We start from the raw sequence: 14,516 nt of genomic DNA on the forward strand, positions 1-14,516 counted from the left end.
ACCGTGAGATCATGACCCGAGCTGAAGTCGGACGCTTAACCGACTGAGCCACCCAGGTGCCCCAGAATGCAAATCATTTTAAAAGGGGAAAGCATCACAAGATAAGAGATTTTGAATTCATACACTAAGAGTATGGAATAAAATAGTATCATCACTTTTTTCCTAAGAAAAGGAGGAAAAGAACAGCCCTGGGAGAGGTGTATACATGGCATAGCAATAGAGAATTAAGCATGGGCTTTTATGTTTCTTACCTAGGAGTTTATGCATGGATTGGAATCAACTTTGTTTTGGGAAGATTCGACCATGAGGATGGTGAGTAATGTTGTTATCTTAAGACAGTTCTAAGGACTGAACGAAGGTTTATGTTGTAACCTGTCAGTGTAATATAAGTGCCACATTTGAGTGATTTTTCTTTCTTTTTTTTAAAAGTAAAGATGCTTCATTTTCCAGTCCTACTTCCCCTTCTTTTATTTCTTTTTAAATTTTTAATATGGAAAGTTAGAAACATTTACAGAAGTAAATAATAATAAAATGAATTTCCATGAGCCCATTACTCAGACTCAACACTAATTAGTGGTTGGTCAGTTTTTTGGCTCCACCCTCCCTCCATACGACACAGGTTTTTTTCCTTTTGGATTTTAAAAAGCAAACCCCAGACATATCGTTTTATCTTCTTGTACTTCAGCGTTTATCTCTCACCAATGAGGAGCTTCAAAACAACTGAAATATCCACAATGCCATTCTTAAATTTAAAAAAGTTAACAATTTCTAGTATTGTGTAACATCTATCTAATACCCAGGTAGAGACTTCCTTTATTGTATCAAGAATATTTATTTGTAATTGTCTTGTTAAAATCAGAATCTGAACAAGGATCATAATTACATTTGATTGATAAGTTTCTTTATAACAGCTTTCCCCCTCCCACCTCTTTTCCTCAAATCATTCATTAAAAACACAAAAACAAAACTGGCTCACTTGATAGAATGAAATTACCACATTCTTAATTTGATTGACTAAATTTTTGTGGGGTCTTAAACATGCTTCTCATCCCTCCTTATGTCTTATAAATTGGAGATTAGATACAGAAGCTTGATTAGACATCGATTCAATTCCTTTGGCAAGAATAAATAATAAATAAAGATTGGCACTAAGTGTTTCCTACTACATCACATCAGAAGTTTTATAAGGTCTGCTTGTCCCACTTCAGTCACGTTAAGACTGATCAGGTTTCAGGGTTCAGGTATTGTCAGCCTGATCTAATCTATTACGAAAATTCTCCAGCCACTTTTCACTTAATGGTTATAGTAGCCAATTGTGATTGTTGTTTAGATTCGTTTTTTCATTAGAGGTTGCAAAATAGTTATTTTTATAATTCCTTCATTTCTTCTGCATTTAACAGTTGGGGTTTTTATATAACAAAATTTTCTTCATTAACTATTTGATTATCCTGGAATACAGTTCTAAATGGAAAGACAGGATAGATCTTTCATTCTTCCATTTATCAAGTTTTTGATTAATGAGTTGATGTCCTAGCAACTTCCAAAGGTAACTAGTGAAGTTTTTTTTCGGTATCATTATGAGTTTGTAGATTTTAATGTGCTTGATGCATCATAGTCCATTGCATCATCATTCTTTTCAGTGCTCAAATTACACCATCATTGGCCAGTTGGAGCACCTATAGGTTGGCTTCTGTACCTTTTAACATCCCAATAGTCTTTTATATTTCCCTTGCTTTTTGGCACACTAAGGTACATTCCATGCTTGTCTTGTATTTTTTCTACCTTAGACCTAGCATCAGACATTTTTTAAGGAGCCCTGGTTTCTTTTATTGGAAAATGATATTTAGAGACCATGGATGCCAGGAGTGCTTATTGCTCCTAGATTATACTTACTTCTAGGCCCTTTCCGTACAGAGCTAGAAAATATGTATTTTTAGAAAGAGAAAAAGAAATCATGATAGTTCCAATTCATATTTAAGATTATAAGGTTATACAAAGAGGTGAAAAATCCATACACTGAAAACTGTAGAAAACTTATGAAAGAAATTGAAGAAGGCACACAAAAAAATCGAAAAATATTCCATGCTCCTGGATTGGAAGAACAAATATTGTTAAAATGTCCATACTACCCAAAGCAATCTAAATATTCAATGCTATCCCTATCAAAATAACACCAGCATTCTTCACAGAGCTAGAACAAACCATCCTAAAATTTGTATGGAACCAGAAAAGACCCCGAATAGCCAAAGCAATCCTGATAAAGAAAACCAAAGCTGGAGGCATCACACTCCTGGACTTCAAGACGTATTATAAAGCTGTAATCATCAAGACAGTATGGTACTGGCACAAAAACAGACCCTCAGATGAATGGAACAGAATAGAGAACCCAGAAATGGATCCACAAACATATGGCCAATTAATCTTTGACAAAGCAGCAAAGAATATCCAATGGAATACAGTCTCTTGAGCAAATGGTGCTGGGAAAACTGGACAGTAACATGCAGAAGAATGATCCTGGACCACTTTCTTACACCATACACAAAAAATAAACTCAAAATGGATGAAAGACCTAAACGTAAGACAGGAAGCCATCAAAATCCTAGAGGAGAAAGCAGGCAAAAACCTCTTTGACCTCAGCCCCAGCAAGTTCTTACTCAACATGTCTCCAGCGGCAAGCAACACAAAAGCAAAAATGAACTATTGGGACCTCATCAAACTAAAAAGCTTCTGCACAGCAAAGGAAACAATCAGCAAAACTAAAAGGCAACCGACAGAATGGGAAAAGATATTTTCAAACGACATATCAGATAAAGGGTTAGTATCCAAAATCTATAAAGAACTTAGCAAACTCAACACCCAAAAAACAAATAATCCAGTGAAGAAATGGGCAAAAGACATGAATAGACACTTCTCCAAAGAAGACATCCAGATGGCCAACTGACACATGAAAAAATACTCAACATCACTCATCATCAGGGAAATACAAATCAAAACCACAATGAGATGCCACCTCACACCAGTCAGAATGGCTAACATTAACAACTCGGGCAAGACTGCAGAGAAAGGGGAACTCTTTTGCACTGCTGGTGGGAATGCAAACTAGTGCAGCCACTCTGGAAAACAATATGGAAGCTTCTCAAAAAGTTAAAAATAGGACTACCGTATGACCCAGCAATCACACTACTAGTTATATATCCAGGGGATACAAGTGTGCTGTTTCGGAGGGGCACATGCACCCCAATGTTTATAGCAATGCTATCGACAGTAGCCAAAGTATGGAAAGAGCCCAAATGTCCATCAACAGATGAATAAAGATGTGGTGTATATATATATATATATATATGCACAATGGAGTATTACTCAGCAATCAAAAAAATGAAATCTTGCCATTTGCAACAACATGGATAGAACTAGAGGGCATTATGCTAAGCAAAACTAGTCAGAGAAAGACAAATATATGACTTCACTCATGTGGAATTTAAGATATAAAACAGATGAACATAAGGGAAGCAAAAATAATATAAAAACAGGGAGGGGGACAAAACAGACTCTTAAATACAGAGAACAAACTGAGGGTTGCTGGAGGGGCTGTGGGTGAGGGGATGGGCTAAATGGGCAAGGGGCATTAGGGAAGACACTTGTTGGGATGAGCACTGGGTGTTTTACATAGGGGATGAATCTATAATCTCCTAAAATCATTGCACTATATGCTAACTAACTTGAATATAAATTAAAAATAAATTAATTTAAAAAAGATTATAAGGTTGTTGCTTAATATTGTTGAGTTTATACCTGTATGGTTTTTTCTTTTATGCTGAGTATTTGTTCCTAAATATATTAATATAAACATTTATTTGCTTTATTTCATAACATGTTTAATGGCTTAAAAAATTATTATCAATAAGACTACTACAATGCAGTTTAAGATATTTATTTGCTTCTGTTGTCAGTAAGATACATCCTATGAGGGATATAGTAAAAATGTTACTTGAAAGAATTCTCTGTAATACATAGTTGATACAGTGAGATTAATTTATTTCAGTTTGCTCTTCATTTTTTAAGGGATTTCTATTTTGATTTTTTTTTTCATTTTTGATTTGTTTTTTAATTACTAGGCCTTTTCTTTTCCCTTATTTATTTCAGAATCAGATGCTGAGGGTCCCCAGGAATTGGCAATAGGGCGCAGAAGGACAGTAGGGATACTAGATATGGGAGGAGCCTCTCTCCAAATTGCTTATGAAGTTCCTACCTCAGCCTCTGTCCTTTCTCCGAAACAGGTATTTTACCTTTTAGGGATATTGGGTTGCTACAAATGCCAGTATTTGGGAAAGAAGGTCACTGTTTTTTGACTTAGACCAATTTGCATGGGTCCAAATATTTGTTCAGATACTCGCTAGCTTACATTATCTTGGTTAGGTTACCTCTCTGAGCTTTAATCTCCTCCTATATGAAAAGAGAATAATAATAGTATCCACTTCATGAAGTTGGGAAGATGAAATGACACCATGTGTGTAAAGCACTTGACAAACTTTCCAACATGTGCTAAATGTTTAATGTATTTTAGCAGTTATACTCCCTGTCTCCTGGGACTGCTGGAAGATTAAACATGATAATTCATATAAAGCCCAGAGTACAGTATTTGGTACATACTTGTTCATTAAATGTTATTTTCTTTCCCTTGTGATTCCATTCTTGTGCTTCTAAATTCCTTACCTGACTAGAATGTAAAGAATATATGTATCTTGAGGGAAGAGTTTTATCATAGGAAAAAGAGCTGCAGACAGTTTTTAAACACCTGTTGTGTGCAAGGAATGAGACATATTGTACTGCCCCCAAAAACTTATTATAATCTATCAGTGAAGACAGCCTGTGATAACAGGCAGACTATGGAAGTACTAAAATTTGATCTAAACCAGGGTTTCTCATCATTGGCACTATTGACAGTTTGAGCTGGATAAATCTTTGTTGTCGAGAGCTGTCCTGTGCATAATATGGTGTTTAGCAGCATCCCTGGCCTCTACCAGATATCAGTAATGTCCCCACTCTACTCGTCTACTACATGAATGGGAGTCATGCTGGCTTCGTGGAAAGTAAGGTATTTACCTGGGCCCTGGATGATAAGTAGGCTTTTGCATTTGACGGTTGAGGAAGGCCACCTTTATGGAGGAAATAGTATGCATAAGGGCACAAAGAAAGCAGCAAAGAGCTCAGAATGTCCAAGAAACGTTGAATAGCCTGTTGTAGTATAGAATTTTCCAGTATAGTAAGTCTAGGAAGGTAAGATGAAGTTAAATTGTAAGGAGTCTTGGGTGCTATGCTAGGGAATTTCACTTTTATTTCTATAGATGGAGGAGAATCAGCAAAGGTTTTTGAGTAGGGCAGTCATATGGGCCTCAGTTTCATCATCTATGAAATAATTAAATTCTGAAGGTCCTTTTCAGCTCCATTATGTGACTGATAATAGATCCAATCTGTTTTTTTAGGAAAATAATTTTGTTGTCTGTATGAGAAAGAAATGTAGGTCAGGGAACCTTGGGTAAGAGGTAATAAGGGCTGAACTAGGCAATGTAAGTGGAAATGGAATGGAGGGCACAGATCTCAGGGGTATTTTGGAAAAAACAAAACAAAACAAAACAGTGTAATGTAATGGTGTGGGTAGGGCAGAGAGGGATACTGAGTGATGCTGAGGTTCCCACCTAGGTACCTGGTAGGGTAAGGAATTCAGTCACTGAGAGAGACCCCAGGGTAAAGGGTGGGTTGATGCTAAGCAAATGAGTATGGTCTGGAGATTCAGGTGAGAACAGTTTTCTGGTCTCTAGCCCAAGTCCTTGTAACCAATGAATTCAGTTTTAAGTATGATGAATTTGAGATCTCTGAGGAGCATATATGCCTAAATATCCAGCAAGATTGTTGGAAATGTGGGTTTAACAATCAGAAGGGGTCTGTGCAAGGGTTGGAAATTTGGGGAACGAGGTTGTAAGACATTTTAGTCTTTATTTGTTAATATGTAGTCAACAGGTAAAATGAAGGCATTGTTCTGGTAAGTGGCACTTATCCTTAAAGTCTTAAATAAAAGACTTTTTTGTTTGTGCAGATTTAGAAAGCAACACTAGTATAGAAAGTATACTTGGAAGCAACAAGTTAGATGTAGCCTGGTAATATAACGGTCTTACAGATGGATTTTAGGGCTTGGTAAATAACGAAAGGAACAATGAGACAAAGTACAATAGTGCTTTAAAAAATATAAGTAATCCTAAGTGCCTAAAGTGGTTTTTTTGGTACAATTCACAAAGTTGTGCACACTCAAAAAGTAATGCAACCACCACTATCGAATTCTAGAACATTTTCATTACCCTGAAAAGAAACCCCACATTCATTAGCAGTCACTTGCCATTCTCCTCCCTCTAGCTCCAGCAACCACTAATCTGCTTTATGTCTCCTGTGGATTTGCCTCTTCTGGGTACTTCACATAAATGGAATCATACAATATGTGACGTTTTGTGTCTGGCTCCTTTCACTTAGCAAAATATTTTCAGGGTTCATCTCTGTTGTAGCATGGATCAGAACTTCATTTCTCTTCATGGTTGAATAACCATATGACCATGTCATATTTTGTTTATGCATTCATCAGATGATGGACTTTTGGATTTTTGTTTCCAGTTTTTGACTATTATGGATAATGCTGCTGTGAACATTCACATATACATTTTTGATTAGTCATACTTTTCAGTCCTCTTATATATATACTTAGTGAAATTACTGGGCATAATAGCATTTTCATTAATTAAAAATAAATACATTCAAAACAATAATTTAATTTTACAACAGTATGTACAAATATATGTTACATTAAGCACATTAGAATGTGGGGGTAGGAATGGGGGTGAGTATGAGGATAAAAGGAAGTAAATAGACAAAACAGAAATGGGGCTTTGCCATGGTAATGAGCCGTGAACTGAGGAGTATGATTAACTCAAACCATGGACTGAAGTCAAAAAAAAAAAAAAAAAATAGACCATCTTTTCATTAGAGGTACTGTAAAATGGAACTTTCCCAGTCCTAGTCCCTGTCATAGGATACATTAAAGCTTCTTGAATAGAATTGTAAAAACCCATAGAATAGGTCTCAGGATGATCTTCCAAATTCCTGAAATTTATTTTTATCAAAAGATTTTTTCTTCCCTGATGATAAAAGTAGTACATTCTCATTTTGGCAAACTGGAAAATCTGAAAAGTACATGCAAGAAAATGACATTGTCTGTAATGATTCTGCCTTGTATAGAACTACAGATCCTGTTGTCTCTAATTTGGTATTTAGTCTCTGTACTTTTTTGTTCAGGCTTGTCATTTTGTGTCTTTGTTGAAAATAATGTTATGAGAATGAAAGAATGCTATAAGATATTTTAAAGGGTAGTTACAGCACACGAAGACTGGTATATTGGTAACGTCATAGCTCTCTGTAAATCAACCAAAATGAAAATTCCCTTTTTTTCTCTTTACATTGTATTATAGGAAGAAGAAGCAAAGATCCTGCTGGCTGAATTCAACCTGGGCTGTGATGTGCAACACACTGAACATGTGTACAGGGTTTATGTCACAACCTTCCTGGGTTTTGGAGGCAACTTTGCCCGGCAGCGCTATGAAGATCTTGTGCTGAATGAAACCCTTACCAAAAATAGGTACTTTGGACATGGGGATCTGTGCCTCTGAAATAGAATGTTGTCAGGGTGCAGATATTAGCAAGAAATACTCATATTCTACTAAGATAGGTATGTCCTTGCCTCCCCCTCCTTCCTGACCACTCTCGTCAATGGGGTAGTGTCACTACTGATAGAGACCCTCCATTGGTATTCCCACTTGATCTAGGTTAGGGTGCATTCTGGTCTTTGCTCTTAGGACTCAGAAAAGTATAGCAGCTTACTATGTTGATCTCTTGCTGTGTCCTTTTTCAGAAATGGTATCACAGGATAAGTGAGGATAAGTTATTAATTTACAATGTGCAGTATAATGTAGTTCTTAGCAGTTCCCTCTCGGTAGAAGACATATTTGTTCACTTACAGTGGAGTTGCATCTTACGTGGGAGTGAGGCTCCATAGTGCGCATAAAAGATAAAAAGCATGTGAAGTTAGAAATAATCTTCACATTGTTCTCTCATTAAGTCCAGAATAGCCAGTTTTTCCTGCAGCGTGGACAGATCACTGATTCGTTTGGCTACCACATGAAGTATTTAGACCATAATGTACAAATAGTTGTGGGGTTTTTTTTCTTTAGTATTTAAAATTATTGTATCACTACGTACGTTGAAGGAAGTATAAGACAGCAGAGGTTTTTTTCACCATAAAATTACTTACCCCATTTGTTTTGCTAGAAATACTAACTTGAAGAAATACCGCTATTGTATTAATTACAATTATGAATACGGCGATTTGTAATAATTGCTCCACAGCAGTTGTCTTCTTTGGGACCATAATAAAGAAAATACTGTCTCCTGATTCTTTTTTGTTTTTGTAAGTCTCAACTACCAAGAGGTCAAGGTGTTTTAGGAGACTCCTGTTATACTGGGTGATGGATGAATGCCTTAAAACCAAGCAGTGTGTTTGCTTTCTGAAAATACTCTTCAGTCTGTATAGATGTTGCTTGGGCTGTGGAGCTCAGATCGCTCCTGCTGGCAGTCCAAAGAACAATTATGAAAGTTTTACACCAGTTTTGTTTTGTTCCATCTTTGTTAGCTGCTGTGTTTCCTTTTCCATTTCCTTCCTTTGTCGTTCTGCTGCCCTTTTCTCTTTGTCTGCTGTTTCCTGCCTCAGAACTTGCCAGGCTGTATCATGGCTGCCACCATGCATCAATATGTGCATTGGTATTTCTTGCCAGGTTCCTAATTGAGAAGACTGATCATTCATCTTGTGTAGCTGCTACTCTACTAGAGAAACCCATGCTTCCTGGGATGTCAAAATGTAATGGTTCTTTCTTCTTAATATGATTTTCTGAGTTTTTTTAATAATTGGTGTCACATCCTTAAAATAGGTTCCAATTGTTCCAGAACATTTTGTTGTGTTGCCACGTTCCCAATCCCTCCTTCAGTCTTTACATCATGGAGGCTTCTTCATCCCAGGAAGTCTACCCTTCAACGTCTGTCTGTTTAGGAACTGATGAATAATTAACTGCAGTTGGCAAAGTTATTTGGTCTCCACTAATTTCTGTCCTTGGCCAGATTTAATCTCTTCAGGAACGGGAATATTGTTGCTGGGCAAATGCAGACTTGAAACAGCCAGAGCCATGTAATGGCCAGGATGGGGATTAGAACTTGCCCCAACCTGTCCCTCCCCACGTGGGGCCAGGCAGGTCCTTCCTATGGCCAGCCGTTGTCACTGACCACTGACACATCCTTCTCCTCAGGAAACTCCTCCAACCTTCTCTCTTTACCTTCTCCCAGGTGTTTTGCTAAACGTTAGAACCACACTCAGTGTGGTGAGATCTTGGCACTTCTAAGAAGCAGTGGAATGAAGACTAGATTGAGACCAGCAGATTAATATCCCTAGTTTCACTATACATTGGGAAATATACATGTTGATTAAAAGGTTGAACAAAATTTGATCACTGCCATATTTCTCTCCTTATCTTCCTCCTCCCTCCCTCCCTCCCTCCCTTCCTTCCTTCCTTCCTTCCTTCCTTCCATCCATCCATTCATCCATCCCTTCCATCCATCCATCCATCCATCCATCCATCTACCCTTCCATCCATCCATCCATCCATCCATCCATCCATCCACCCACCCATCCTTCCTTCCTTCTTTCCTTTGTTTCTGCTAAATTGAATTTGCTTAAGTTAAATGTTCATGTGTTGTGACTGCATGGTTGATACTCCATGCTTGTTTCTAGGGATGCCATATAAAACAAGATATCTGTGAAGCACATTCTTTGACCAAGTTTCTTATAGGCATTTTTTAAAGAGGTTGAATACATTAGTGATGTGTTTTGTTTGTTATTGTCATTGTGGCAGGTTGCTGGGCCAGAAGACAGGTCTGAGTCCTGACAATCCATTTCTGGATCCCTGCCTGCCCGTGGGACTCACAGATGTGGTGGAGAGGAACAGCCAGGTGCTGCATATCCGAGGAAGAGGAGACTGGTCTTCTTGCGGGGCAATGCTGAGCCCCCTGCTGGCTCGCCCCAACACCAGCCAGGCCTCGCTGAATGGAATCTACCAGTCACCAATTGACTTCAATAACAGCGAGTTCTACGGTTTCTCTGAGTTTTTTTACTGTACAGAGGATGTGTTACGCATCGGTGGCCGTTACCATGGGCCAACGTTTGCCAAGGCTGCTCAGGTAAATTATTTATAGTAAAGATGATTCATACCAGGAGCAGCCATTTCTCTATGCCTAACTTTGTGCCAGATGCTGTGCAAAGGGCTTTGTATGCCTGATTTCACTGATTTCTTCACAGGAGGAGCTCTGTGAACCTTCATTTTACAGATGAGAAAGTGGACTCAGAAGTTAAGGAGCACACTGTGCTGTACTATCTTCTAGTTCATTAAACTTAGGTTTCCATGTATGTCCTGATCACCCAAATTATCACCCAGCTCCAAAATCTTTGTGGTGGCTAATGGTTTTTCCTCTAGCTTTCCAGTAATCTTGTTTAATGTTTGTGGTCAAAAGTGTCATCCCCAGATATCTTTCCCCTCACTTGGTATTCTCAGTTGTAATGTGCTTTTAGAAATGAGGTCACACAGGTGGGCAAGTCCACTTTGATTTTCTTGGTTTGTCAGGAGGCCAGAGTGGTATATAGGGTCACTTGGAATATTAAAAAGATATTGGGAAAAGCAATGTCAGGGGAAGTACTATTTAAAACTAAAATGCAGAAGAAATAAAATTTCATTTAGAGCATATATAGGACATTAGCAGCTTATAGGCTTAAATCATTAGTTACCTGAACAGGTAAAAGTTTCTCTAGCTTTCTATAGCTCCTTTAATTTAGATTCATCTCTGAAGGTTTGCCTGTCTTTCTGATCTTGTAGAAGAGAAATTTATGGGAAGAATTTGACCTTATATTTTATTCTTTTCTTTCTGCTTTGTTACAGTTCTCTAGGGTTCTCTGGATAGAAGACTTCCAATTTAATAATGTCTGTACTATGTGTATTATTCTGTTCCCTAAAGGCAGTCCCTAAGAAATACTGAGGAAAACCTGGTTTGTATTTGTTCTTTCCTCTCCAGCCTCCAGGAATACACTTATATTCCTTTTCCTTTCTAACATCTAGGGCTGCCTAACTGTTCATGGCCTGCGTCCTTCTCTCATTTTAAAACTTCTTCAAATTCTGTTCCCTTGAACACCAAAGGGCTCAAGTTACTGCTTACTCAAATTGCTAGTGGCTTCATATGTTCTTTTTCCCAGGTGAAAGAGATAATTTTGTTCCCTTACTTTTTTTTTTTTACTTTGACTCAACTGTTATTTTCCCAGTGATACCTTCCCTAGCAACCATATCCAAAACTGCAGCCCTCCCCAATTTCACCTATTTCCCTTTCCTGCTTTATTTTTCCATGATCATTTATGTCATGTAACACACTCTATATGTAAATGTGTACGTGTGTACATGTCTTATGTATGCATGCATGTATATGGTTATTGTCTGTTTTTTATCACTAGAATGTGAGCTTCATGAGGACAGAAAGTTTTGTCTGTTCACTGCTAGATCTCCTGGCACCTAGAAAAGCACCTGGCACAAAGTAGACATTCAGAGGAAAGGAATGGTTCTTTGGGGAGAACTATAGCAGGGGAACAGGCCAGTGGTAGAATTTGACCATTCTGTTCCATCTGCTTTACTTCCTCATCTTACATAGTGTAGAATGAGGCTCCCTTTGGCTTTGATGTTGCTATTTCTGGTCCTAACCTTACCCCTCTCTGAAGCCACAGAGGCTCAGGAGCCGTGTTGGGCTGGCTTTGTACTGGACTTGAGGTGATGGGAATAAAAAGGAGACCCGCAGGAACCTGTGTTCTGGCACTTGCTTTGCACAGTGTCCAGGGAATGAATGTGGCATTTCTGTTTTCCTTTGTCAACTAGTCGCCCACAAGTAACTTTAGACATGGAACAGCTGAGACTGTAGGGAAATTAGTTGTGCTTTAATTTCATGTTCCTCTGTTTCTCTTTGGTTGTTCCAGGATTACTGTGGCATGGCTTGGTCAGTCCTAACTCAGAGATTCAAGAATGGTCTCTTTTCATCACATGCAGATGAGCATCGACTCAAGTGAGTAGCTTCCTTTTTTCCCTAAGATTGGCCTGAAAACGCAGATGGCAGATTATAATGAGAGAGAGAGAGAGAGAACAAGCAAGAATACAGATGGAATTTTCTGTTGAAGGAGAATCGAGAATTTGATTTTTAGATTTTGATTTTCTGAGTGATAAGGGCCAAAATAGTGAGCCTATTTTAGTGAAGCCAGGGAAAACCAGGGTTACCAAAAGGCTCATTCCAAACGGTTTGAAATCAAAAGTGGTGTTTTTTTAAAGCTTTTAATTAAAATATTGAACATGCAGAAAAGTGGAAAGAACAGTAACATAAATCCTCACCCAGCTTCAACAAATACCAATATTTTGCCAGTTTGGTTCATCAGTCCTCCCATTTTGTAAACATTTTAGTTAATACATTTTAACCATAAACAAAAATAGAATGGTATAATGAATTTCTGTGTACCTATCACCCTGCTTCTCTGCTAACAGCTACCAACTTCTGGCAAATCTTATTTCATCTCTTTTCCCACCCTCTTACCACAATTGGGTTCTTTTGAAACAAATCCCAGACATCATGTAATTACAGCAGGCTCCTTAAAAATAAGGACTCTTATAAAAAGAAAGAAAAAAACACAGCAATATCATTATGGCATAAAGGTGTTCCTGCACTTTTGTGGTAAACATCAAGATAAAGTAGGCTCAGATTTGGCTCCACCTAGAGGCGAGGAAGGTGAACTGGGGAGAGAGATTCTTTTTGACATCCAATGGGAGTATGTGGAAAGTATTCTTTTTTCTTCTTCTTCTTAAAAAAAAATATTTATTGTTTTGTCACACAGATATCAGTGTTTTAAATCGGCTTGGATGTACCAAGTTCTTCATGAAGGATTCCACTTTCCCTATGACTACCCACACCTGCAGACAGCCCAGCTGGTATATGACCGAGAAGTTCAGTGGACACTGGGAGCCATTCTGTATAAAACACGATTCTTACCCCTCAGGTAAAGTGGACTGAACTGGCGTCTTGAACTTAGAGGATATTGGTGTCTCAGAATAGGTTTCTTAAGTGACCGCTCTCCCTCAAAAATGCATCCAAATTAACTCCCTTTATTACTATCCCATGAACTATTATTACTAACCAGTTATGTTGAAACAGAAAGAAGGTTGAGAATTTAATCCGGAGTCTGTTCTTTAGCTTCGCAATTTCAGGAATGCAGTTTTGTTTATGCATAATAAATCATTCTTTAGGATTGAGCACTTACTAACCAGTTCTAAGATTCTTACTGATAAACCAAAATTCATTCTTAGGTTATTGTAGAAACATCTGACTAGAGAGTTAGGGAATGCTGGCTGTATAGAGCAGTCTTTCCTAATGGGTAGAGTCACTCTAGACATCATGTCATTGACTTGGAAGGCTTTTGGTGGGCCAGAATTTAGAACAAAGCACACAAGATGCTTTTAGGGGGGTATTGTCATTAAGCTATGATAGCCTGATGTCTTGCTCTATGTATATAAGATATTTGGGATAATGTTTAGGTACTCTCTCCCCTGTATTATTTCGGATACACTAAAATGAATTTTTAATCTTTGCTGCCTGTTTCTTTAAACCCAATATTGTCAGAAACCAGGTAGCTGATAGATGTGAGAGAAGTGGGGAGCTGGAGAGTACGTACTCTAGATGAAGGGCTGACTCCTATCATGCGGAAGTGCTGTCCCAGCATCTGCCAGTTGTCATTTGTCAGGACAAGCCAGAAATCCATATTTTATAAGCAGCGTTTCAGTTTGGAGATTCACATTTAGAGAAAACACTTCAGGTCGAACCAAACAAAAACGGATCCAGTATCTGGACCTCCAAACTGCAGCTTCTGTTCTAAGCAGGCAGGCTCCTGCACTTTGGTTTACATGTCTCCTCTTTTTTTTCCAGATTATAAAACAGTTGATCAGGCAACCACTTTCTTTAGATATATCCGAAAGAAAGCACAGGAAGCACAGCCAATTTTTTTAAGGATTTCAATACACTCTGATTTCTTGATTGGATTTAGGGACCACCCTATTCTTGTTAGAACCATAGTTACAAACTGTATGTATGTATTTACAGAATGGCATGGGACCACTGTTAAGACAATCAGTATTATAGGTGATCAGTCTTATCTCACTGTTCACTTTTTTGTCTTCTAATTTTGTCCCCATTCTGGAGGACGTAGGCCTGTGAGGAGAAAGAAAGTACAGGAGGAATCACATAGGCCTGTGAGGAAAAGAAAGTACAGGAGGAATCACATAGCAGTCCTAGGGCTAGAGACG

The 14,516-nt window shown here is 38.2% G+C and overlaps 1 protein-coding gene across 2 annotated transcripts in view; it reads left to right on the top strand.

Annotated features, from left to right (window-relative positions):
• Positions 1-14,516, top strand: part of ENTPD7 (ectonucleoside triphosphate diphosphohydrolase 7) — a 47,145-nt gene that overhangs the window by 28,566 nt on the left and 4,063 nt on the right. For both annotated transcript variants that reach the window (XM_042908608.1, XM_042908609.1), the window contains 6 exons: positions 256-312; positions 4,144-4,277; positions 7,512-7,678; positions 9,999-10,323; positions 12,152-12,237; positions 13,055-13,216. In XM_042908608.1, the coding sequence (XP_042764542.1) occupies positions 256-312; positions 4,144-4,277; positions 7,512-7,678; positions 9,999-10,323; positions 12,152-12,237; positions 13,055-13,216 (931 nt within the window). The remainder of the gene's footprint in view (positions 1-255; positions 313-4,143; positions 4,278-7,511; positions 7,679-9,998; positions 10,324-12,151; positions 12,238-13,054; positions 13,217-14,516) is intronic.

Source organism: Panthera leo, chromosome D2, assembly GCF_018350215.1.
Source record: "Panthera leo isolate Ple1 chromosome D2, P.leo_Ple1_pat1.1, whole genome shotgun sequence".
NCBI lineage: Eukaryota > Metazoa > Chordata > Mammalia > Carnivora > Felidae > Panthera > Panthera leo.